At 39.8% G+C, this 24,623-nt stretch overlaps 1 protein-coding gene across 3 annotated transcripts in view; it reads left to right on the top strand.

Moving 5' to 3' along the window:
* WDR35 (WD repeat domain 35) overlaps positions 1 to 24,623 on the top strand; it is a 47,652-nt gene that overhangs the window by 16,497 nt on the left and 6,532 nt on the right. For 2 of the 3 annotated variants that reach the window (XM_062606371.1, XM_062606370.1), the window contains exons 11-21: positions 494 to 554; positions 9,493 to 9,637; positions 12,097 to 12,166; positions 12,894 to 12,953; positions 15,071 to 15,180; positions 16,823 to 17,033; positions 17,627 to 17,707; positions 17,835 to 17,971; positions 20,136 to 20,339; positions 23,224 to 23,370; positions 24,468 to 24,600. In XM_062606371.1, coding sequence (XP_062462355.1) covers positions 494 to 554; positions 9,493 to 9,637; positions 12,097 to 12,166; positions 12,894 to 12,953; positions 15,071 to 15,180; positions 16,823 to 17,033; positions 17,627 to 17,707; positions 17,835 to 17,971; positions 20,136 to 20,339; positions 23,224 to 23,370; positions 24,468 to 24,600 — 1,359 coding nt within the window. The remainder of the gene's footprint in view (positions 1 to 493; positions 555 to 9,492; positions 9,638 to 12,096; positions 12,167 to 12,893; positions 12,954 to 15,070; positions 15,181 to 16,822; positions 17,034 to 17,626; positions 17,708 to 17,834; positions 17,972 to 20,135; positions 20,340 to 23,223; positions 23,371 to 24,467; positions 24,601 to 24,623) is intronic. The other variant, XM_062606372.1, reaches the window with a different exon arrangement.

Below are 24,623 nucleotides of genomic sequence, written 5' to 3'. Positions count from 1 at the left end.
AGATCGAGGTCTGTGAAGGACTGTTGGTCTGTTCTGACTTCTGGGAGCTAGCAAGGGGTTCTGATGCAGTTTATTACCTATTGCATAGACAGCTATGCAACAGTTGAGTCACTGAGAAATTGCTGGTGTGTCATGCTAGTAAATCATTGCAGTACAGCATGTGCCTCGCTCAGCAGGGTGGTGATGGGACACTGGCTGTCTTGCCCATATGCTGTCTGTGGACCCTGCTGGTGGGTACATCCATGTATTGTATTTTGTCTGGTAGATTTGCTCCTTTGCTGAAGACAGCCGGTCATTTCCCTGTTTTGTGCTTGGCTTCGTTTATAGTGCTAATTGGCAAATACCTCATTACTCTCGTGCTTAACGCTGCTTTATATTTACTGCAGTCGTGGTCCCTCTGTTTTTTTGTTGCTGACCAGCATTAGATTGTGTGAAATGTGGGTTATTTACAAAAAATGTGGTCGTAATGACACTTGCTTTTATTTTCATACAGTATGTGCTGGTTCTCTGCAATTCTATTGGCACTCCCTTAGACCCCAAATACATTGATATTGGTAAGCAACCCGCAATAGTCTGTTGTATTTTTTTCTAGTATTTATAATGAAATTCTTATGCATGTCTGTTGTTCAATGATGAAACAATCACTGTGTGGTAACACCCCTGGCATCCAAATGTTTTGATCTTCTGTTCTATACATGGTTTAACTATGATTTTTATACTGGCTTCTTACATGGACTTAACTCTCCCTAAATGTATTAAATGTGTGATCAGGGGTTCCCATGTTGTGAACCGTAATTTGTGTTGGAAATGGCCTATCCTCTCTGCAAAAAGTGACTCTTCCATCTTAATCAGTCTTTTTAGAGAACTTAATTCCAAGCCATAATGCTAATACTTGGTGTTAATATTAAACAAACAGCCATTCTGTCTGATAAAATAGATGGGAAAAGTGTCTAGCAAAGTTTTGGTAAGAGAGATGATGAGGAAACTAAGGTGAAGAACTATGAGACAAAGAGGTAACAACAATTTATAGAAGCAAGGAAGTAACAACAATTCATAGAAGCATAGAGGTAGGAAAAACTACCAAGCCAAGAATAGAAATAGTTGAGGTCATAAATATCACTGTTTTTCTCAATCAGTGCTACTGTGATTGAAATCTGAAATAAATGCTCTAACTAGAATGACAGGTTAGACTACTGAACATTTTTTTTTTTTATTATACAGTAGGTTTGTAAGTGTCATTTTCTAACGTTCAGTTTTTCAGTGACAGCAGGAGGAAATCAGCTGTGAGTCATATGTGTATATTGTGAAATTCATGGCTGATATTGTAGATCATAATTGAAATGAAGAGTATCCTGCTCTGATGAATCAGTTTTGTCTTCTGGAATATGTGTGAAATACTGTGATACTTCAGTTTCTGTTTATGTCAATTTTACAATGGATGGAGGAGAGAAAACAAACAAACAAACAAACCAACCCCTCTAAAAAACCCCAAACTGAGCACTGAAGTAAGATGGTGTGGTGGGTGGTAGTGGTGTGGGTGGGGTGTCTGTTGTGTACCTCCTGTCCCGTCCTCTTCTGTATGCCTTAGTCTCCTGGGCTGACTTGACAGGTGGGACTGGAGTGGTGGGAGGAGGATTCAGGGAGTTACAGGAAGTAGTTTCTATCATTTCTACAGCTGACATCTAAAATAAGTTCAGTGACTCATTCCTGAAAAGGGTCTTTTTGACTTCTGCCAAGTACAGAGAAGCCCAGGGCAACCACTTCATCTCTGTCAGAGATGTCTAAAAATAGGTGAGACAAATCTCACTCAAATGGTCAAAATCAGCTTTGCATGTCCACCTCTAAGTCTGCATTTAAACTGCATTTTTCTAGTGTTCTGTTTATGTGAGCTTTCTAAAGCTATCTGTGATAGTTTTATTTCTTTATGTTATAAACAAAGGTATCAGTTTATGATCCCCCCATTGCAACCTATCTCCTTCAGCTGTCTGAACACATTAAAAGAATTTTACCCTATGACTGAAAACAGTAAAAAAGAAATACAATTTAACTGAAAAATGCTGTAGTTGTTCCAGCTGGGTTTGAACTGTGCTGAAGAGATTAAGCAATCTGGAAAAAGCTACTCTTCCTTTAGCTTAACTAGGCATTATGCAGTCTGCTGCTGTTCCTTCCAGTGTCAGAGGATCAGTTTAGTGCATAGATCTACAACGTGGTTTCCTAGGGTGAGTTCATTTGTGAAAATGCTAGGGGTTATAGACTTCAACCTCATAGGCAAAATATTTATAAGGTCAGTTTGTGCAAGATGTAGACTCCTGTACACAGTCAAGGTCTTAACATGCAGTGTATCATGCTGTTTATCACAGTTGGAGCTTCTTGGCAATAGAAAATATAATTGCTCCAGTTTGACAGGGTGCTGAACTTAAGCAGCTGACTGGCCTTGCTGAGATCAATAGGAGACCTTGTAAAACCTTAAAGGCAGAAGACCTTCTGTAAGGTTTTTCTAAGATTCCAGTTGGTGCACACATCTGAATTGTATAAATTGTCGATTTATAACATTTTATAAAATTGTTTCAACAAAGTAGTATTAATCTCCTGATGACAAAATAATTGTGACCATGCACAACGTTTGATTCACCCCTAGGAGGTGCAAATCTTACACAAGTAGCTCAAGAAGGGCTCAAAAAAAGTGCGTATTCCTTTTATTCTGTTGAATTTTAAATTATGTCATTAGCTTTCTGATGATTGCCTCTGCTAAGGGTGGCAAAATAGGATTAATCAGTCATTATCTGGTCAAAGGCCATCCCTTCAACTTTCTTTAGATCTTAATGTATGGTTACACCTTAAAGCTCTTCCTCATGTTGCTGTTTATTTTGACCAAGGGTATTTTTCTTTCTGTGCTTCCTGTGCATTGTGTTTAGGGTCATTCACAATAGCTAGTGTTTGCTAGGCAGTAAATTACTCTTTGTCTCCATTGTCTAGCATTATTATGTTCCATAGGTACAAACATTAACCAACACAGTTTCTTCTGTGCTTGTTTTACAAGCTTTCTGTCAAAAGTCCTTTCATGAATAGCTAAATATATATTATAGAAGGTTAAATATCTTGTTATATAATATCTTTTTAATGGAAACACAGCAGATGGTATCTGCTAAGAATGTCATGCAGGCTGGATTATGTCATCTTCTTATATGTTTTTAGGAGCATGGACATAGCAAAGTGTCATTTTAAGAAATTATAATCTACAGATTACGGATTATAATGAAATGCTGATCTACGTGTGAAACAGCACCTGAACTGCTGTTATTTAAAGTTGATAATTTTAAACTATAACTGATCTTCAGTATTTTGTTGTGTTCTCTAATCTGTGGCCATTCATGAGTTGTCCCATGTGCAGTTCAGTTTTCCCTGCTGCTGTCTGATGCTTTTTTCTATTTATGAGTGAACAGTTCTAGAGACATTTAAATCAAACTCTAAAATTAGTCTTATCAATAACATCTACTTAGGTTGGTCACAGGTTCTGAGGAATAGCCTGTAACAGGATTGTATGAAAGCAGCAGTTCAGTCTTGTGTCTGTCTGTCAGATTGCTTCCTTTCAACCAGATTTAGGTGGGATTACTTGTCTTTCATGCTTGTCTATCCCATTTCATATACTAGAAAGTGTCTCAGCTTTTTCATGTAGTGAAGTAATATAGTCATGCACTAAATCTGTTTTCCATTATTTTTTAAAGAAGATTAGACATGAAAGCAGGTGTTTTCTAACTGTTTTGAAGTGAGATGCATTGAGTGTGGATGAAATACTGACATTACAAAAGGTTGTTTGAGATTCCTGGATATATAAGAAATAAACTTTCTTTCCTTCAGAGAGGAGGTTTTATGAAGGGACAGTGAAGAGAAATGAGGTGAGAAAAGAAAGAAGGGCCAGAGAAAACTTAAAGGACAGTTGTTCACGTTGATGTTGTTTTAATGGGGTGGTGTGTTTAATCCTTTTCAGTATTTGATCATTGAAAAGTAAGACAACTGTTTAAATGTTTTCATTATCTGAAAATTAAGTATTAAGATACTAATACTGAAGTTAGCTATCTGCAGAATCTGTGGGAAGAGCTAGACAATCTAAGAAGTCTACGTGTTTAGCATTGAAAGCTGCCATGCAGTGGAAATGCTGACTAGGAGAATATCCTCTTGCCTCCTCCCTTATGATGCTTGCTTTTCTGTCTGCTTAATAGTCAGAGCATGAATTCTTTGAAGGGCACTGATGCCCAAGTGAGCAGCAGTTGCTGCTAAAATTGAGGCCACTGCATAAGATGATAATACTTCCCTACACTAAAGGAAACTAAGTAGTTAAACCAGGTGAGTAGAAAGGAATTCTAGATCTTCCTCTCTTTGAAGGGATTGAAACGAGCATCTTTCCTTTTCCAGGAAAGGACAAATCCCATTCCTTCCTTCTCTGCTTAGCAACAGCCCTAACTTGGGAGTGGCTGGGTCATCCTTTCCTCATATTCAATCTATGCTGTTAACACAGCCAAGAAGGAAAGCATTTTAGGAGCAGAGTGTAGCCCAGTGATTAAGGCTCTGAGGTGAGAATGGGGAGTAGAATCCTTTAATTTGGAAGTGACCTACAAGGATCACCTAGTGCAACTGCCTGACCATTCCATGGCTGACCTGGAATGCACATTATTAAGGGCATTGTCCAAATGCCTCTTAAACATGGACAGGCTTTGGGTCTCAATCACCTCTCTAGAAAGCCTGTTCCAGTGTTTGACCCCTCTCTCTGTGAAGAAATGCTTGGATTTTAGTTTCTTTTCTCACATATTTTTCTGTTTCTATTTTTTTTTGTTTGCTTGTTCAGTGCTTGTCTAGTATAAAATGCTAGAGCCATTCTAGAAAAAATTCCCATATGTCGTCCTTTTATGCAGTTGTTAAGGCTATGTAGGCATTTTTGTAAAAGTTCTGGTTCCCACACATAGATGCTGCTTTTCCGGATGTGTTTCTGAAAAGATGTGATACTGATGATTGTGTCTGTGTGCTGTGTATCCCTCTCCCCTCTCCCTGTGATTTCACATTTGGCTTATATCACACAGAATCACACAGAATCCCAAGGGTTGGAAGGGACCTCAAAAGATCATCTAGTCCAACCCCCCTGCAAGAGCAGGGTAACCTCGAGTACATCACACATGGACTTGTCCAGGGGGGCCTTGAATATCTCCACAACCTCCCTGGGCAACCTGTTCCAGTGCTCTGTCACTTTCACAGTAAAGAAATTTTTCCTGATGTTCACACGGAACCTCCTATGCTCCAGTTTATACCCACTGCCCCTTGTCCTATCACTGGACATCACTGAAAAAAACCTAGCTCCATCATCCTGACACTCACCCTTTACATATTTGTAAACATTGATGAGGTCACCCCTTAGTCTCCTCTTCTCCAAGCTAAAGAGTCCCAGCTCCCTCAGCCTCTCGTCATAAGGGAGATGTTCCGCTCCCTTAATCATCTTTGTGTCTCTGTGCTGGACTCTTTCAAGCAATTCCCTGTCCTTGAACTGAGGGGCCCAGGACTGGACACAGTATTCCAGATGCGGCCTCACCAAGGCAGAGTAGAGGGGGAGGAGAACCTCTCTTGACCTACTAACCACACCCTTTCTAATGCATCCTAGGATGCCATTGGCCTTCTTGGCCACAAGGACACATTGCTGGCTCATGGTCATCTTCCTATCCACCAGGACCCCCAGGTCCCTTTCCCCTTCACTACTGTCCAGCAGGTCAACCCCCAGCCTGTACGGGTACATGGGGTTGTTCTTCCCCAGATGCAAGACTCTACACTTGCCCTTGTGGAATTTCATCAAGTTTCTCCCCGCCCAACTCTCCAGCCTGTCCAAGTCTCGCTGAATGGCAACACAGCCCTCTGGTGTGTCAGCCACTCCTCTCAGTTTAGTATCATCAGCAAACTTGCTGAGGGTACATTCAGTTCCCTCATCCAGGTCGTTGATGAAAATATTAAACAGCACTGGTCCCAGCACCGACCCCTGAGGGACTCCACTAGTCACAGACCTCCAGCTAGATTCTGCCCCATTGACCACAACCCTCTGCGTTCTTCCTTCCAACCAGTTCTTGATCCACCTCACTGATTATCAAGCCCACACTTCCTTAGCTTATCTATGAGGATGCTATGGGAGACAGTATCAAATGCCTTACTGAAATCAAGAAAAACCACATCTACCGCTCTACCATCATCCATCCACCTAGTTACTTGCTCATAGAAGGCTGTAAGATTGGTCAAACATGACTTCCCCTTGGTAAAACCATGTTGGCTGCTCTTAATGACCCCCTTATCCTTGATATGTCTAGAGATGGTGTCAAGAATAAGCTGTTCCATCACCTTTCCAGGGATGGAGGTAAGGCTGACCGGTCTATAATTACCTGTGTCCTCCTTCTTGCCCTTCTTATAGACCGGCGTGACATTTGCCATCCTCCAATCCTCAGGCACCTCTCCTGTTTCCCACGACTTACCAAAGATGACGGAGGGTGGCTCGGCAATGACCTCCGCCAGCTCCCTCAGCACCCGTGGGTGTATTCCATCCGGACCCATCGATTTATAGATGTCCAGATTGCTTAACTGATCCCTAACCCAATCCTCATCTACCAGAGCAAACTCCTCCTTTATCCTGACTCTTTCCGGGGCTATAGGAATCTGGGTCCCCCGGGGAGAGTCTGCAGAAGTAAAGACAGAGGCAAAGAAGGCATTCAACCCCTCTGCTTTCTTTATATCCTCTGTCTCCAGGGCACCCACCTCATTCAGCAGTGGGCCTATATTGCCTCTTGTGTTAGTTTTATCCGCTATGTATTTGAAGAAGCCCTTTCTGTTGTCCTTAACCCGACTTGCAAGATTAAGTTCTAAGGAGGCCTTAGCTGTCCTAATTGCCTCCCTGCATCCTCTAACAACTGTCCTATATTCCTCCCAAGTGGCCAGCCCCTCCTTCCATAATCCATAGATTCTCTTTTTCCGTACGAGTTTGCCCAGCAGTTCCTTGTTTAACCATGATGGTCTCCTGGCTCCCCTACTTGACTTCCTACCCATTGGGACACTCTGATCCTGAGCTTTGAAGAAGTGGTCCTTGAATGCTGACCAAGTATCTTGAGCCCCTTTTACCACCTAGTAACCTTTCCCATGAGACTTCCCTGAGCAATTGATTGTATCCTTCCATTGCTGTTGGAAAGAAGGGGAAGCCCTGCCCTCCCTGCTTGCTGCTTGTTCTTGCCCTCTCCAGAATTAGTGATTTTTCCTTTAATCCAACTTAAACTAATCTTTTATTTATTTAGTTTTGAGGTCAGTTAGATGAATGAACTGATCCAGCTTACTCTGTGGTCAAACTACTGCTAGAGCTGACACAGAAGAAATGGCAGGGAAATGTTCCAGGGGTTGGTATGTGGTTGTGGTTTTTTTTGATAGCAACAATAATTTTAGGTCTTAGGCATGCTCATAAACTGTCTAATTGATTGTACTCCTCTGGATAAAGCATGGATGTCGCCATCTTGTTTCTGTATGACAACAGAGTTTATCTGAACATGCTTTTTTTTTTTTCCCCCAATTGAGATACTTCAAGGTATGCACAAATCATAGAATGGTTTGGGTTGGAAAGGACCTTAAAGCTCTTCTAGTTCCAGTCCCCCTGCCTTGGGCAGGGACACCTTCCACTAGACCAGATTGCTCAAAGCCCCATCCAAACTGGCCTTGAACACTTCCAGTGATGGGGCAAATAAGTAAGTTTAGCCTCTATGGGAGCTGTAGGTCAAATGGGAAGTCACTGGTGAGTCTGAGAAATGCCCACAGCTTTCAGAGATGGGCTTAGTTTAGCCTTGTCTTGGAGTAAAGTGTTTAAACATTGACTAAACTGAGTCCAAATATGAGGCTTAGTACTAAAAGCTTGTAATTTGAGCAAGAAAAAACCTTATTTCCACACAGGTCAGAAGAGTCTAATGTTTCATTTTTAAAGGACAAAAGCATTGATTGTTACAACATGTACAGCTGCGAGGTAATAAGAGAACACAGCAAATACATATAATTTATTAATGCTGTTAATGAAACAGAAGAGACTGCATCTTCAGTTGTATATGATTAATTATTGAAATGAATGTGCTATATGAAGTACACTGAATTGCACATAATGTAAACAACTGTATTGCTCACGTTAAGCTTCATCGCTAAGCCTTCTTCCCCAGTATTTACGTTTATAGTGGAAAAGTATTCTATAGCCATCAGGTAGCTTATGTAATTCTCTTGGTTTTAAAGAAATAAAATCTGTTCAATCAATCTTTGGCCCTCTGTCTCTCCTAGTTCTGCTCTTCTTTATGGCAGGCTTATAGCTCCCTCCAGAGTTCTGTTCCTTGCTAAAATACAGAAAAAAATGTGATTGTTGTAAAAGTATCAGATTTTGTGCTCTCAGCATATTATCTGTATGACTCAGTGTTTCACTAACAGCCTGGGCTACACAATTATTGTGAATTCGCCTGTTTTGTCAAGTAGCATACTGATTTACCTGTAGAATTTAAAGACATTGAGGGATTTACTTAATAGGTTTCAACATTTTTTCTATGCCTTTTTATGTGCACTCACTGGTTTTCAGAAAGATGAATAAAAGGATTGTAAAAGGGAAAAAAAGAGCCACAATGCAGTCAAGACAGTGTATTATAAAGAATAATGTAATGGTTTGAGTATATAAATGTATCATATATATTTTTTATTTTGTTCACCAAACACTGTCAGCAGGAATGAGATACTCAATTTATCCACATACCCTAAATGGGCTTGGGGCTAAAGTATAAAAAAATGCCCAGCCTTCCTACACTGTGATCTTTGGATGCAATAAAGGAAGCTTAAGTGCATACTTTGCTAGATGCTTAATTTGCTGCCATGCAGATGAAGAACTGTTTTTTGGCCCAGCTATTAATTAAGACACAAACAGCACTTCTAGTTCTTGTCTAACTGAAAATTTGTTAACTGCTTTTAAGTGGTGCTAATCAAAGAATCTGGATTGTCAACTTTTGAGTAGTCTTCCTTTTATTTATATTGGAATAATTACAGGTATGTCAGATATGGAGGTATTTTATAGATCTTGTTGGAGATGGGAAATACTCCTGACCTGAGCATAAACCTGATTATTCGTTTATATGTATTTGATGTCTTCTGCCTTAGCACATGGAAAATTGCTGAAATAATAGGGAGAACAGTGCTGATTTTAAAATCGGAACTTGTGAATATTTCTCTGTTCTCCTGACCAAGGCCACAAGGCCCCAGTGACATTTCTTACCAATTAATGAAAACTGTGGGTTTGGTTTTGGTATTTTTTTGGGGGTCCTTGGTTTGTTCTTTGTTTGTTTTTGGTTTTCTTTTCATTTTAACTTATGAAGATACGGTGTCATCCATTTGGGAAAAAGTTTGCAATTGAACATCTAGTCCAATACTTGCCACTCTAATTTTATAACCATTTGGGTTTCATAACAGGGCCATTGTTTGTCACAATGACTAAAACGCATGTGATAGCAGCTTCAAAAGAAGCATTTTACGTCTGGCAGTATCGTGTGGCCAAGAAGCTCACAGCAATGGAATTTAATAAGGTAGCACGGACCAGAAAAGAAGGCAGGGAAAGGTTTGTCTTCTGGCTTTGTCATTTTTCTTCCTTTCCCTTGGTATCATTGATAAAGGTGGATTTTCCCATGCTTAGAATGGGAACACTTCAAATTTTTCTATTCAGATTTGCTGACTTGCCAGCCTCTAAAACTAACTACCAAAGAATAGTTTTTCATAACCAAATCATAGAATCATAGAATAGTTAGGGTTGGAAAGGACCTTAAGATCAACTAGTTCCAACCCCCTGCCATGAGCAGGGACACCTTTCACTAGACCATGTTGCCCAAGGTTTTGTCCAACCTGGCCTTGAACTGCCAGGGATGGAGCATTTACTATTTCTTTGGACAACCTGTTCCAGTGCCTCACCACCCTCACAGTAAAGAACTTCCTTATATCTAACCTAAACTTCCCCTGTTTAAGTTTGAACCTGTTACCCCTTGTCCTATCATTACAGTCCCTAATGAAGAGTCCCTCTCCAGCATCCTTGTAGGCCCCCTTCAGATACTGGAAGGCTGCTATGAGGTCTCCATGCAGCCTTCTCCAGGCTGAATAGCCCCAACTTTCTCAGCCTGTCTTCATACAGGAGGTGCTCCAGACCCCTGATCATCCTCGTGGCCCTCCTCTGGACTTGTTCCAACAGTTCCATGTCCTTTTTATGTTGAGGACAACAAGACTGCACACAATACTCCAGGTGAGGTCTCACAAGAACAGTACATGGGCAGGATCACCTCCTTTGACCTGCTGGTCGCACTCCTTTTGATGCATCCCAGGATATAGTTGGCTTTCTGGGCTGCAAGCGCACACTGAAGCCGGCTCATGTTCATTTTCTCATCTACCAAGAACTCCAAGTCCTTCTCTGCAGGGCTGTTCTAAATCACCACCCAGGCTGTAGCTGTGCCTGGGATTGCTCCAACCCAGGTGTAGGACCTTGCACTTGGCACGGTTAAACTTCATGAGGTTGGCATCAGCCCACCTCACAAACGTGTCAAGGTCCCTCTGGATGGCATTCCTTACCTCCAGCGTATCAACCGAACCACACAGCTTGGTGTCATCAGCAAACTTTCTGAGGGTGCGCTCAATCCCACTGTCCATGTCACCGACAAAGATGTTGAACAAGACCGGTCCCAACACTGATCTCTGAGGGACACCACTCATTACTGGTCTCCAATTAGACACTGACCCATTGACCACAACTCTTTTTGTGTGGCCATCGAGCCAGTTCCTTATTCAGTGATTGGTCCAACTGTCAAATTTATGTCTCTTCAGTTTAGAGACAAGGATTTCGTGCGGGACAACACTGAATACTTTACACATGTCCAGGTGGACAACATAACTACTCTTCCTCTATCCATCAGTTCTGTAGCCCCATCACAGAAGGCCACCAAATTGGTCAGGGAGGATTTGCCCTTAGTGAAGCTGTAACCAAGCGCCTTGTTTTTCATGTGCCCTTTCATTTGCTTGCTGTGTGGTTCCCTTACAGAGCTCTTTGTCTACATGTTTTTTTCCTCCTCTTCATTTTCTCCTCTATACTCTTAGTTTCTAGGCAGCTGTATTGCTTTGATAACTTTACCTGCTTCTTGTATGTCAGTGGCTGTAAGGACGTAGTCTATCCAGCTAGTTCTTGCTTAAATACACTCGTATCTGATTGTATCTTTGATGTCTAAGCCTGTATGGACTTTTATCCTCTCAAACTAAACAAGCCCAAGTCAACATCTTGTTGCCTCCAAAATATTTCCTTCCCAGGTCCTCATTAGTGGCATTGAGTTTTCTGTCACCTCCACAAGCTTGTGACTTTGTTATGATTTTCTTTTGTGTTACGTTTTTTTCCTTAGAGATGCTATAGCTTTCTATAAATCCACTGTCTCCTGTCACCATATATTCATAATAATAATTATTTGTACATGGTGTAATAATTAACATTGTTCTAGCACCTGAATGTCCTAGCCTTGAACAAGATCGCAAATTTGACAGAAATGCTGAAAAAGTAAATCATCGTAATTCAGCATAAACTATTATTTTAATATTGTAAGATCTTTTCTAATGCTAATTTTGAAGGCAAAAGAGAAATCATAATGAAGTATTAAATACAGTAATACATATGTTTTGTGAATAGGAAGGTGAAGTTCTTCATAAGTATGGAGAAGAGCCTGCCTGAGGAAATACGGAATGCATGTTTGAAAAGAGATAATTGGGGTGGTTGATGATTTGCAGGAATTTCTTGTTGCAGAATGAAAGTTTATAGATCACATGGGAATAGACCATCAGAGGCAGTGAAAGTGAAAGCAAGTACCATATCTTTATATCAATACAAAGTAGGGTTATCAAGGGGGATATTACTAGAACATAAGAACAGGCATAGCTTTTATCCTCTTTCCCAATTGCAGTGGTTTCTTCTCCAAGGATTGAGGATACCTATATGCTATCAAAAGTAACCTTTTCTTTGGGCACACTTTTTCTTCTAACTTCCCTTTTCTATAGGATTTATCATGTTGATGACACCCCTTCAGGATCTTCAGGTGGACATCTTGATTACAGCAGAGCTATTGAAGTGAGTGATGGTTTTAACTAGTTAATTGTGTTGTCACTGGTAGCTTGACAGAGAAGTACTTAGCATTTCTTTATTTACTTTCACAGATTTTCATCAGCAGAAGTGGTCATGCTGAAACTTTCTTTTAATGCTATGTTTTGAACATAAGTGTTATTTTTCTTCCCTCTGGTTAGTGTGTTGTTACTGTGCTATTATGTATTACTGGAAATATACACTAAACCGTAGGGAACGTCAAAAAGTATATTGTGGGTCCAGTCCGTGGACATCTCCTGTTTTCTTGGTGAGAACCAGCTCCCTATACTTATCAGAGTATAAGCTCATTGAAACTCAATAACCCTTGTAACCTTTTCTAGTATTTTTACCCTTTTTCACTTTATGTGTGTGCTTGCTTTTGTACTTACCAATGTACCTGAAATTACTGGCCTTACAAGTCAGGGATAGTTGCCTTCTTGTGTTTTCTATGAAACAAACACCTGTTACATTTTGAGTTTCTTATTTTTCTGGAGGCGAGGCAGGGGAAGAAAATAAGTTGCTTAATATTATTATTGTCATGATTCCCATAAGAAAGGCTGCTAATATCATAAATGATCCACATACTGTATGCTGACAAGGTTTAATAGCTGCTTTTCATGTGGATACTTAGCAACATTCTTGTGTATTTAAATAACACTTCTTTATCAGTGCATTATTACTGTTGCATTAAAACTGACGCATATTACTTGTATAGTTTCAGGGAACAAGAGATCCAATTTGTGCAATAACAGCATCTGATAAGATGCTACTTGTGGTAAGTTACATAATTTTAATATTTTTAAATACTCCTAATTGCCTCTTTTGCTTGTAGGCAGGAGATTCTTCTTCAGTGTGTTCATGGGCAGTCACAATTTCAAAGCATTTTTGAATTTAGAATATACACAGATAAAATCTCATCCTAGGTGTCCTCAGTGATAACTTTTAACAGGTTCTTTCATTAATCTGGACTATTTATTTAGGAGGGCTGGCTCACTAAGTTCTTAGAATTTAAACACAGACTAGTTGCCTGAGTTAGTACTTACATATAGGGTTTGATAAGATCCAGGTCTGAACTTAATTCTGTAATCTGAGTTGTAGGAAGTCTCTTCTAGGCTGTATGTAAATGCACAAAGATTTGCAAAGTTTGTACCACTAATATGTAAATAGCCAATGTGCAATGTGTACCATGCCAAACAGCTAGTGCTTTTTTTTTTTTCTAATGAGAAAAGAGTGATCTCATTAGATAAACAGACATATGGGTGGGCTTTAAAACAAACCAACTGAATAGAACAAAGACAGAAAAAGAACACTTTCTAAATTTTTATCCATGTTCCTACCAGCGTCATACAGGGATCTATTCCCTGTTCTCCTCTTTTGTTATGCAGACCATCTCTGAAGGTTAACTGGGAATTGTTGGGCTCCTGAAACTGCTCTGTGGGCTGTATGTGGACATTAGATATTTCTTTTAACAGCCCTGATTTAATCATATCTGTAAATTGTAGGAGCTTAAGAAAGTATTTGTTTAAATATAGTTGATGAGAAGCACAACATAGAATCATAGAATAGTTAGGGTTGGAAAGGACCTTAAGATCATCAAGTTCCAACCCCCTGCCGTTGGCAGGGACACTTCACACTAAACCAGGTCACCCAAGGCTCTGTCCAACCTGGCTTTGAACACCGCCAGGGATGGAGCATTCACAGCTTCCTTGGGCTACCCATTCCAGTGCCTCACCACCCTCACTGTAAAGAACTTCTTCCTTATATCTAATATAAATTTACCCTGTTTAAGTTTAAACCCATTTCCCCTTGTCCTGTTGTTACAGTCCCTGTGGAAGAGTCCCCTCCCCAGCATCCTTATAGGCCCCCTTCAGATACTGGAAGGCTCCTATGGAGTCTCCACGCAGCCTTCTCTTCTCTGGGCTGAACAACCCCAACTTTCTGTCTGTCTTCATAGGGGAAGTGCTCCAGTCCCCTGATCATCCTTGTGGCCCTCCTCTGGACTTGTTCCAACAGTTCCATGTCCTTTTTATGTTGAGAACACCAGAACTGCACACAATACTCGAAGTGAGGTCTCAATGACAGCAGAGTAGAGGGGCAGGATCACCTTGCAGCCCAGAAATCTAACTGTGTCCTGTGCTGCATCAAAAGAAGTGTGACCAGCAGGTCGAGGGAGGGGATTCTCCCCCTCTACTGTGCTCGTGTGAGAACTTACCTGCAGTACTGCATCCAGCTCTGGGGCTCCCAGCACAAGAGCTGTGGACCTGTTGGAGAGAGTCTGAGGAAGCCACAAAGATGATTCTAGGGCTGGAGCACCTCTCCTATGTAGACAGGCTGAGAGAGCTGGGCTTGTTCACCCAGGAGAAGAGAAGACTCTGGGGAGACTTTAGAGCAGCTTCCAGTGCCTAAAGAGAGTCTACAAGAAGCCTGGAAAGGGGCTTGTTAGCCTTAGGGCATGTAGGGATAGGACAAGGGGGAGTGGTTTTAAAATCATAGAGGGTAGATTTAGACTAGATATTAGGAAGAAGTTCTTTCCTGTGAGGGTGGTGAGGCACTGGAAGATGTTGCCCTGAGAAGCTGTGGCTGTCCCATCCCTGGCAGGGTTCAAGGCCAGACTGGACAGGGCTTGGAGCATCCTGATCTAGTGGAAGGTGTCCCTGCCCATGGCAGCAGGGTTAAAATTAGATGAGCTTTAAGATCCCTTCCAAACCAAGCCATTTGTGATTCTAAATAGCAGAATTTGGATCTTTCAAGGTGATGACATTCTCCATTTCCATTTCTGCTCTGCCACTTATGCAAAAATTCTTTTGTCTAGGACAGCATATAAATAAAACATTTTTAAAGGGTTTATTAATGGAAAAATTCTCTCAATAACCAAGCACTGCTTTTTGCTAGGGAAGAGAGTCTGGCACTCTTCAGAGATACAGTCTTCCCAATGTTGGAATAGTACAGAAGTTTACCCTGAACTATCATGCATATCAGCTGTCTTTGAACTGTAACTCCAGGTAAGTTACAGATCTGCTTCTAATGCAGGTATCCAATTTTAAAATAAACCTATACAACATGAGTTCTGTGATTCTATAATAGCTATGTAGTAATTTAGCTTTAATATAAACTAATTCTTATTTGTAGTTGTTATTAATGGTTGCTTAAACATTTATTTATTACCAATTAATTACACTTGGCCAGTCATCAGATTGCTCAGAGAGACTGCATTAGTAAAGCTGTCTTAGGTTTTGAACTTTTTACATTATGTGTGAAGATTCAGGAAACATACATGGAAATATCTGTGTGCTACTAGATGAACCAAACATAAGCTTCATGTGATCATGACATGAATTGATGAAAATATGTCATAACTTGAAATTTTACATCTCTAAGGCGTCTTTCTATTTCTGTGTCTGTCTGATGCCTGGAAACTTTGTTTATCCCATGTTAATTTTCCACTGTTACAAGTTGTAGCTGGTGGCAATGCTTCTGGCAAGACTCTTTCTCCGAAGCTTCAGCAGTGCCAGTACTGAAGATGCTTTCTACTTAACAGCTATTTTTTTTCGCAAGAGAGAGTGCAAGAATCTTGGCAAAAAAGACAAAAATATGCTGACTAAAGAGAACTTATAAGACAACTTTAATCACTTCAAAATAACTTTATAAATTCCAATAAAATTCATAATGCAGTAGATCACTTACTTGTTTAGGTATAGGCCAAAAATAGACAGCTTCACTTAAAAGGCAGAGTAGAATCATAGGTTGGAAAAGACCTTTAAATCAAGTCCAGCCATTACCCCAGGACTGTCAAGACCACTGCTAAACCACGTCAAACGTGATCTAGTCAGAGCTGCACTGATTTTGCTTTGAACCCAAGTTGCCTTCCTAAATGACTTTGTTCTGGTGAAAAAGGCTCAGGTCCATAAGTATTTTGAAGTTCACTTTCTAAATTGCTTTTGAAATTTTAACAGGGATTAAGACTGTCTAAATAACTTTCAATAAATGCATTTAAAATGGCACTGTAGTAAATACAGACTACTATGATTCACTGAAGACCTATTTAATTGGAAATTTTCCAATGTAACCCCTCAGAAATTATATTTTCCCATATTTTAAATTACTTCAAAGATTAATGGGGTTATACTTCACATTGTGTGGAAAAAATCCTAAAGAATATATGTAGAAATAGAAGAAATCTTGTTTTTGAAACTAACACTTTACATTTCCAGACTTTTTATTTTAAGAATCTGCTTTGTTGCTTCCTAGTAATAATGAGCAACAGTTCTGTCCAGTTGGTAATTTTAGGCTCTCTCAAGAAAAGTTTGGTGAGGAGCAAAACTTGCAATTTACCCAACATGGTATCTGAACTACTAAGGATCTTCAAAATGTTGGATGAAAAATGGGCATATTTCAGAACTTTTGCAGGGCCAGATTCTGCATGAAGAGATGAAAAGCTTCTTTCCAGGTCTCTGGTCTCTCTCTGCTGTGCAGATAAATGAAAACCACATGCATCTCACTGAAGCGGTGGAATAATACTGGTATTAGATTAGAGGGGAAATTTGTCCTGAGTGTGCCAGTTTAGGGAACTATTTCATATTTACAACCTTCAGTAGTATTATTTGACTGCCTTATTTTTTTTTTCCTTCTTTTGTTTTTTTGCAGTCGTGTTGCTGTCATAGACCTTTCAGGTGTTTTGACTTTCTTTGAGTTGGATACACGGGTGCTAACCAGTACAGGACAGCAAATGGTAGGTGAGCAGCTGAAACTGGAACGCAAAGATGTCTGGGATATGAAATGGGCCAAAGATAACCCAGATCTGTTTGCAATGATGGAGAAAACAAGAATGTATGTTTTCAGAAACTTGGATCCAGAGGTAAATATTAACATATGTAAACGACTCATTTTGCAAACTCTTTTGTAATTGAATGGCTCTGTGTTGAATAGTATTATTCTTGTGCTTACAATTTAATTGGGCAAGTGTTTATATAGTCAAACTTGCTTCTGGTAATCTCAAAATCTTGTTAGCGCTCACATGGGACTGCTGTTTAGGAACAAGTGAGTAAAATGAACTATTGGTCTTGGAAAGATAAAAATGCTGTCATATTTTTCTTAAATGTATGAGAGATTTTTCAGGAGGATATTTTTTGTATGTTTTGGAAAATGTAAACACAATTTCAGTGCAGATACTTGTCAAACACAGTTCAGCTGAATCTAAATATTGGCAAGTGTGGCAAGTGTTCCTTTACCTCTTTGTCATAATTTAGTTATAGAAGATATTTTAAATTATGTCTGTGTATATGGAATTGTCAATAATGTTACTGATTTAGTATTTGTTTCCTGTTGGAAATGCAATTAAATCCTAGTTAGGGGACTAAGAAAGTCTCTCATGTTATACACAATGGATTTGGTTAGGATTTAATCAGACAGAATACAAGTTCATTCCTTTGTAACTTATTTAACTTTAAGGAACCTATACAGACTTCTGGATATATTTGCAACTTTGAAGACTTAGAAATCAAATCTGTTCTTCTCGATGAAATATTAAAGGTAAGTATAATTAATTTGTATTTTGCAGGGAAAAGTCTGTCTTGATGATTTGAACAGTAGATATCTAAGAAGGGTGAAAATAAAGGTGACATGGAATAAAATTATGTTTCTTTATCCATTATGTTAGAATCCTGAACATCCTAACAAAGATTACATCATCAATTTTGAGATTCGGTCATTACGAGACAGTCGAGCATTGATTGAAAAAGTTGGCATTGAGGAATCTTCCCAATTCATAGAAGATAACCCACATCCCAGACTTTGGTAAAATCTCTTTATAAGCCAACTTTGTTTAAATTTGTGTTCTTTTGTATTCCTTTCCTGTTCAGACAGATCTACTATTAAAGTAAAAAACCTCCAATTAGAATCAGCCAAAGCAGTACCCACTTTAAACATATCATTTAAGAAAAAGGATAATAAAGCCCCCAAAAGGTAACAGTGCTCTGCTGCAGTTTGAAGGACTGCTATTCTGAGAACATCTCTTCAGTGGGCTGAATTGCCTCCCAAGGAATATTACAGCATTATGGGAACACTCAAAGAGAGCCTTGCAGTCCCCTGCCAGCCTGGCTCCCCACCTCTTTCACAGCTAGTGTGTTTGGGCAATGCTGTGTGGCATTATGATTTCCAAGAATGCAAGAAAAGGAGGTTTTTGTACCTGAGCATTTGAGAATTCATGTTTCATGAGATGCTGATCAAATGTTCCAAGACTTCTCAGCAGCCATCTCAAAAAAAAAACTTGGGGCTAGTGCTTCCCAGGGCTCCTAGTTCTTGAACCCAAAGAAGGGGGCTGTTACTAAATTGGAACAGTTGTTTTATTACCTAGAATAGAAGCCATGTGGTGTGTGTCATGATAGTGGGTATAGGATACAAGCTCAGGACATCTTTTTGCTCTGTACTGTATGAACCCTGAAATGCAGTGCTCCCTGCTTGTAGGGGTGAATCTAAAGGACATGAAAAAGCTGGCAGAAAACTAAGTTGGTTAAATCAAAATTCAAATTGGTTATAAGTTGAAAGGCTATTTATTTATATATATATTTTATATTGAACATTGATGACAAAAACCTTAAAACCCAGAAAAGGGAACACATAGCATTGGATGTTTGATTTGCATCACGGCAGGTTGCAAGTTCTCTGTTAATTCTGACAGTTCAGAGGGGAGTTTGGAATTGCTGAAAGACTGGCCAAGACAACTTGCTTTAAAAGTTTGCCCCAGAAAGCATTCCTTCCTATCCAGTTCTGCTTTTGTCTCCAGAACGTACGTTTTGAGGAAAAGGATTTGACAGCTGCATGTTGAAAGTTTCTGTAATAGTACTGCAATTTTATTAGTTTGAGTGTGTAGTGTTTTTGTGAGTCTTCATTTTTACTAATGTCTTGAACTAGCTGAAGATTTTTTTTGAATTTTAAAGTTGTTCAATGCCTTTTGCTAGTACCATGTATTTATTTAATATAAAATGACTATGAGTTTTGAAAGTCTGTCTCAGTAAAAGTCTTATATTCTAAAGTAACAAAATATATATTAAATGCTGTTCATCTTACTCCAAAATTACCATGAACTTAATTTTCATTATGCAAGGAAATGTATGTCACATATTTATATACAAGAAATGGATTGGAACTGCTGGATATAAAGTAAATATATTCTAGCTCAAAATGGGACAGTGTCCTTAGTGCAATTGAGTTGAAATGATACTAATTTCAGATTGATTAAAAAATACTGAGTTGATTCTGCATAAGCATGGCTTAAGGCACTGAATACAGAAAATATTACTTGGTTTTGTTGGTGCCTGCTGCACTGACTTTGTTTCACAACATTTACTTAGCCTTATTTTTGCAGAAAATTCTAGAGCTCATTCAAGCACCTAATGGACATTGGTTGGCCTGAAGGTGGAAATTCTCTATTTGTAGAAGTAACCAATGGGGCAATACCAGTCCAAGGTTTCCCAAACCACCCTGCTCATCCAGACTGCTGTCCTAACTGGACAAGGAACATTCAGGTGGATTAGAAATACAACTTTTTCTTCATGGCCAATTTAGTTGGAGGCCTTCAGACTGAGGCTGCCATCAAGGCTTAAAGTTATGACATGTGCATAGGTAGAAATATCTAAATGGAACTGCATTGAGACCAGCAACCCATTTCACATAAGACAACTGCAATACTCAACCCTGCTCTGTGTCTCCCAAGCCAGTGTCATGTGAACACCTGAACAAAAGAATATTAGCAATTATTTGAACATCTTTCCCTGAGCAAGTACATGATAGACCACAGAATGTACTGGGAACAAACGTACAACTGAATTAAAGATTAGTTAGTAAACAATACCACTGCAGTAACTTGCATATCTACTTTAAATAATTATGAGTTAAATGGATCCTGCTTTAATTTACTTTATTGCTGTTTTTCAGTCTATTTTGTTTACGTTTCACACAGGCGTCTCCTGGCTGAAGCTGCTCTTCAGAAGCTGGATCTGCAGACTGCTGAACAAGCTTTTGTACGCTGCAGAGATTATCAAGGTATTAAATTTGTGAAGCATCTAGGGAACCTGCAGAGTGAGTCAATGAAGCAAGCAGAAGTGGCAGCCTATTTTAGCAGATTTGAAGAAGCTGAAAGAATGTATCTGGATATGGACAGAAGGTAATTGCATGTAGTCACCTCAGCAGCAAATAGAGAAAAAAAAGCCTGAGTGGGTCAAAAAAGCGTTCCTTAATAAGGAATGGCTGTTTTAGCACTGAAGGCTCTGCCAGTTTCAGGAAAGACAGAAGGATCAGATGGAAAAAATTTTGTTGTATCCATAGATAACCAATTCTATATGGAAATCAGTGCATGCCAAACTGATTGCAAAACCTTAGCGCTCCAGGTAGCGTTGAGTTTCATACATGTTTTTTGCAAGTGTTTTGTTGGTATTTCAACTGCGATTCAAAAACAGTCTCAACTAGCATTTAATTTATGTAGTGTTGCTCTTAGCTAGTAGCCAAATACACATTCTTTCCATTTACATATACAAATAACAGAGTTCTTAATGAACTGTAATCTCTGGAGAGAGTGAAAAGACTCTGGATGAAACTGTGGATCAATCAATAGAATTTTTGTTCAGGAATGAAAACAAACAAAGCAAAATTACAATATTACTGGGAAATGTAAATTAACACTAAGTAATTAGCTAGAGCACTGTCTTTACTGAAAAAGGCTAATGAGGCATAATAAGCAGCAGTTGCATGACATAGCCTGTAGGTCATATAAAGAATCACAGAATCATAGAATAGTTAGGGTTGGAAAGGACCTTAAGATCATATAGTTCCAACCCCCCCTGCCATGGCCAGGGACACCTCACATTAAACCATCTCACCCAAGGCTTTGTCCAACCTGGCCTTGAACACAGCCAGGGACAGAGCATTCTCAATTTCCCTGGACAACCCATTCCAGTGCCTCACCACCCTCACAGTAAAGAATTTCCTCCTTATATCCAATCTAAACTTCCCCTGTTTAAGTTCGAACCTGTTACCCCTTGTCCTATCACTACAGTCCCTAACGAAGAGTCCCTCTCCAGCATCCCTATAAGCTCCCTTCAGATACTGGAAGGCTGCTATGAGGTCACCATGCAGCCTTCTCCAGGCTGAACAGCCCCAACTTTCTCAGCCTATCTTCATATGGGAGGTGCTCCAGTCCCCTGATCATCCTCGTGGCCCTTCTCTGGACTTGTTCCAACAGTTGCATGTCCTTTTTATGTTGAGGACACCAGAACTGCACACAATACTCCAGGTGAGGTCTCACAAGAGCAGAGTAGAGGGGCAGGATCACCTCCTTCAACCTGCTGGTCACGCTCCTTTTGATGCAGCCCGGAATACAGTTGGCTTTCTGGGCTGCAAGTGCCCACTGAAGCTGGCTCATGTTCATTTTCTCATCGACCAACACCCCCAAGTGCTTCTCCACAGGGCTGCTCTGAATCTCTTCTCTGCCCAACCTGTAGCTGTGCCTGGGATTGCTCTGACCCAGGTGTAGGACCTTGCACTTGGCATGGTTAAACTTCATAAGGTTGGCATCAGCCCACCTCACAAGTGTGTCAGGGTCCCTCTGGATGGCATTCCTTCCCTCCAGGGTATCAACTGAACCACACAGCTTGGTATCATCAGCAAACTTTCTGAGGGTGCGCTCAATCCCACTGTCCATGTCACCGACAAAGATGTTGAGCAAGACTGGTCCCAACACCAATCCCTGAGGAATGCCACTCGTTACTGGTCTCCAGCCGGACATTGAGCCATTGACAACAATTCTTTGTGTGCGGCCATCCAGACAGTTCTTTATCCATTGAGTGGTCCATCCATCAAATCGATGTCTCTCCAATTTAGAGACAAGGATGTTGTGTTGGACAGTGTTGAATACTTTGTACAAGTCCAGGTAGATGACATCAACTGCTCTACCCCTGTACATCAGTTCTGTAGCCCCATCACAGAATGCCACCAAATTGGTCAGGCAGGGTTCCCCCTTAGTGAAGCCATGCTGGCTGTCACCAAGCCCCTTGTTGTTTTTCATGTGGTTTAGCATGCCTTCCAAGAGAACCTGCTCCAAGATTTTGCCAGGCACAGAGCTGAGACTGGCTGGTCTGTAATTCCCCCGGTTATCCTTTTTCCCCTTCTTGAAAATGGAAGTTACATATATTTCCCTTTTTCCAGTCGTCGGGAACTTCACCTGACTGCCATGTATTTACCACTAGAAAAATCTTAATAAGGATCTACCATAAATCAGGCTGAAATTATTTTTCAAATAAAATTTTTTTTGATAGATGCAGACTGCACTGACTTGCTGTTGCCTTCCTTAACTCACTTTTGAGTTAGGGCATTTTTAAAAGAAGTGTATAGATCTCTGCTATTTATGTTCTATGCGCCTGCAGAATTACTTCTGTGTGAAGTAACAGAGATTTATTCTATATGGTAGAAAAAATGCGCCAGGCAGACACATGGTGGGCCATATGTATGCATGAATAATAAAAAGGAAAGACTACTTCTGAGTCCTTTTTTCTTCATCTGAAGTCATCACGAATCTGAAAGAGAAGTCTCTGAAATCCATTTTATTACATCTCAGCTTTAGCCTCTGTTATTCATATTCCTTGCTCCTTAGCCCTTCCCCTCATCTCCCTTCGGCTTTTATCCTTTTGCAGCTGCTGACATCTATTGTAGCAGTCATAGAATCATAGAATAAGTCAGAAGTGAAAGTTAAGGAATAGTATACAGAATAAGAGGAAACTTGAAGTAACATCAGTCCCAGCTGTCTCACCAGCTGCGTTTAACTTCTCACACAGAAGTATGGCTAATAGGGAAGTGCATGTATGATATAACCTATGAGCTCTCCGAGTATTTGCTTTTACAGAATAATGTTTCAATTGTAAAGAAGGTATCTGGGATCACTGTTACACCTGTAGTGTAGGTTATGAACATGAAAATACTTTGGATGCTTTTCTCAAGGTTTTTGTTAGTAATATTATTGTCTTTGACTTTTTCCTGCTATGTTTTGTTTATACTAGAGATCTTGCCATTGGACTGCGGATAAAACTGGGAGATTGGTTCCGAGTATTGCAGCTATTGAAAACTGGCTCAGGTGATTCAGATGATGCCCTTCTTGAACAAGCATACAATGCGATTGGAGATTACTTTGCAGACCGTCAGAAGTGGTATGTTCTGTAGAGGAACTGGTAAGAAGGAAATTACAAAGGAAATTATACGACTGATGACAAGACTTAATTTACGAGGAGGGACAGATGTCAGGGAAGTCAGGATGCAATAATTTTGGAATGATGAGATTTAGCTCAGACCTTTATGGTTCCATCAATGCATGTACCTTTAAACAGAAAGCTGTTGATCATCTAAAGAATGAAGGTGATAGATAAAAATCCAAGTTTTGACAGAAGATTGTCTGCTTCAAAGGAGGGGAGGAGAGAGAATTATTAAACATCAGTGAATTTCAAAACTAACCACAAGATTTCTAGAATGCTTAAACTCACAAATATTTGAAAAGGTCCAGAGCTCTCTCTGGCCTTGCTGTCTGCTGTTACTATGCAAACTGGGTGCCCAAGGAAGACTTTTAAGCAGCACACACATGTAATGGTATTCCTCCAGAAAGTTTTGCAGTCAAGTACTTACTGAGCCAGAAGTGATGTCTTCATAGTTAAGAACTTGCAGGGAATTTTTTTTCATGAATTTCTCTTGTTGCCTTCTAATCCCATGTAAAGTTTTCACATCCAGAACACTCTGTCTCCACAGCTCCATTATTTATTGCAACTAGCCCAAGTATATTATCACAAAGAACTTGGGTCCCAAAGAAGTTTAAAACTTGTGATTAGATTTTGCAAGTTGAATATTTTTTTGGATGGTTTAGGTAACTTTGGAGACTGGCCTTGGAGATCTTGGTGCTTGTGTTTTAAAATGTAGAGGCACAACAGTAAAGCTCTTTTCTGAAAGTTTAGTTCTAAGCTGTTGTCCATTATCAGCCATGACTTGTGGAGATGTGGGAATGCAGTTTTAATTCCTAACCTTATGCTAGTTGCAGAAACAGTCTTGCTACTACTTAATGATGTCTGAAAGTTAAACATTTTAGTGCATTTTAGAAAAACAATGAATTTCTAGCTACAAAAGCTCTCTCAAGCAAAGTTATCTATTTAAAATAATGTCATTTTAAATCCACAAATGCAAAAGGCTTACAATGAGAAGCTTCACTTGTGTTTATATACCAGAAGCCAGTACACTTTTTTTTTCTTTTTTTCCTTATTAGGTTAAATGCTGTACAGTATTATGTACAAGGGCGAAACCAGGAACGTTTAGCTGAATGTTACTACATGCTAGAGGACTACCAAGGACTGGAGAATCTAGCTAACTCACTTCCAGAGAATAATAAATTGCTCCCTGTAAGCAAAAAGCATTTTTCATT

Source organism: Pezoporus occidentalis, unplaced genomic scaffold (assembly GCF_034315485.1).
Source record: "Pezoporus occidentalis ecotype Australia unplaced genomic scaffold, CSIRO_AGI_Poc_V1 ctg96, whole genome shotgun sequence".
NCBI classification, from domain to species: domain Eukaryota; kingdom Metazoa; phylum Chordata; class Aves; order Psittaciformes; family Psittacidae; genus Pezoporus; species Pezoporus occidentalis.
This window is presented reverse-complemented; position numbering and strand designations above follow the sequence as displayed.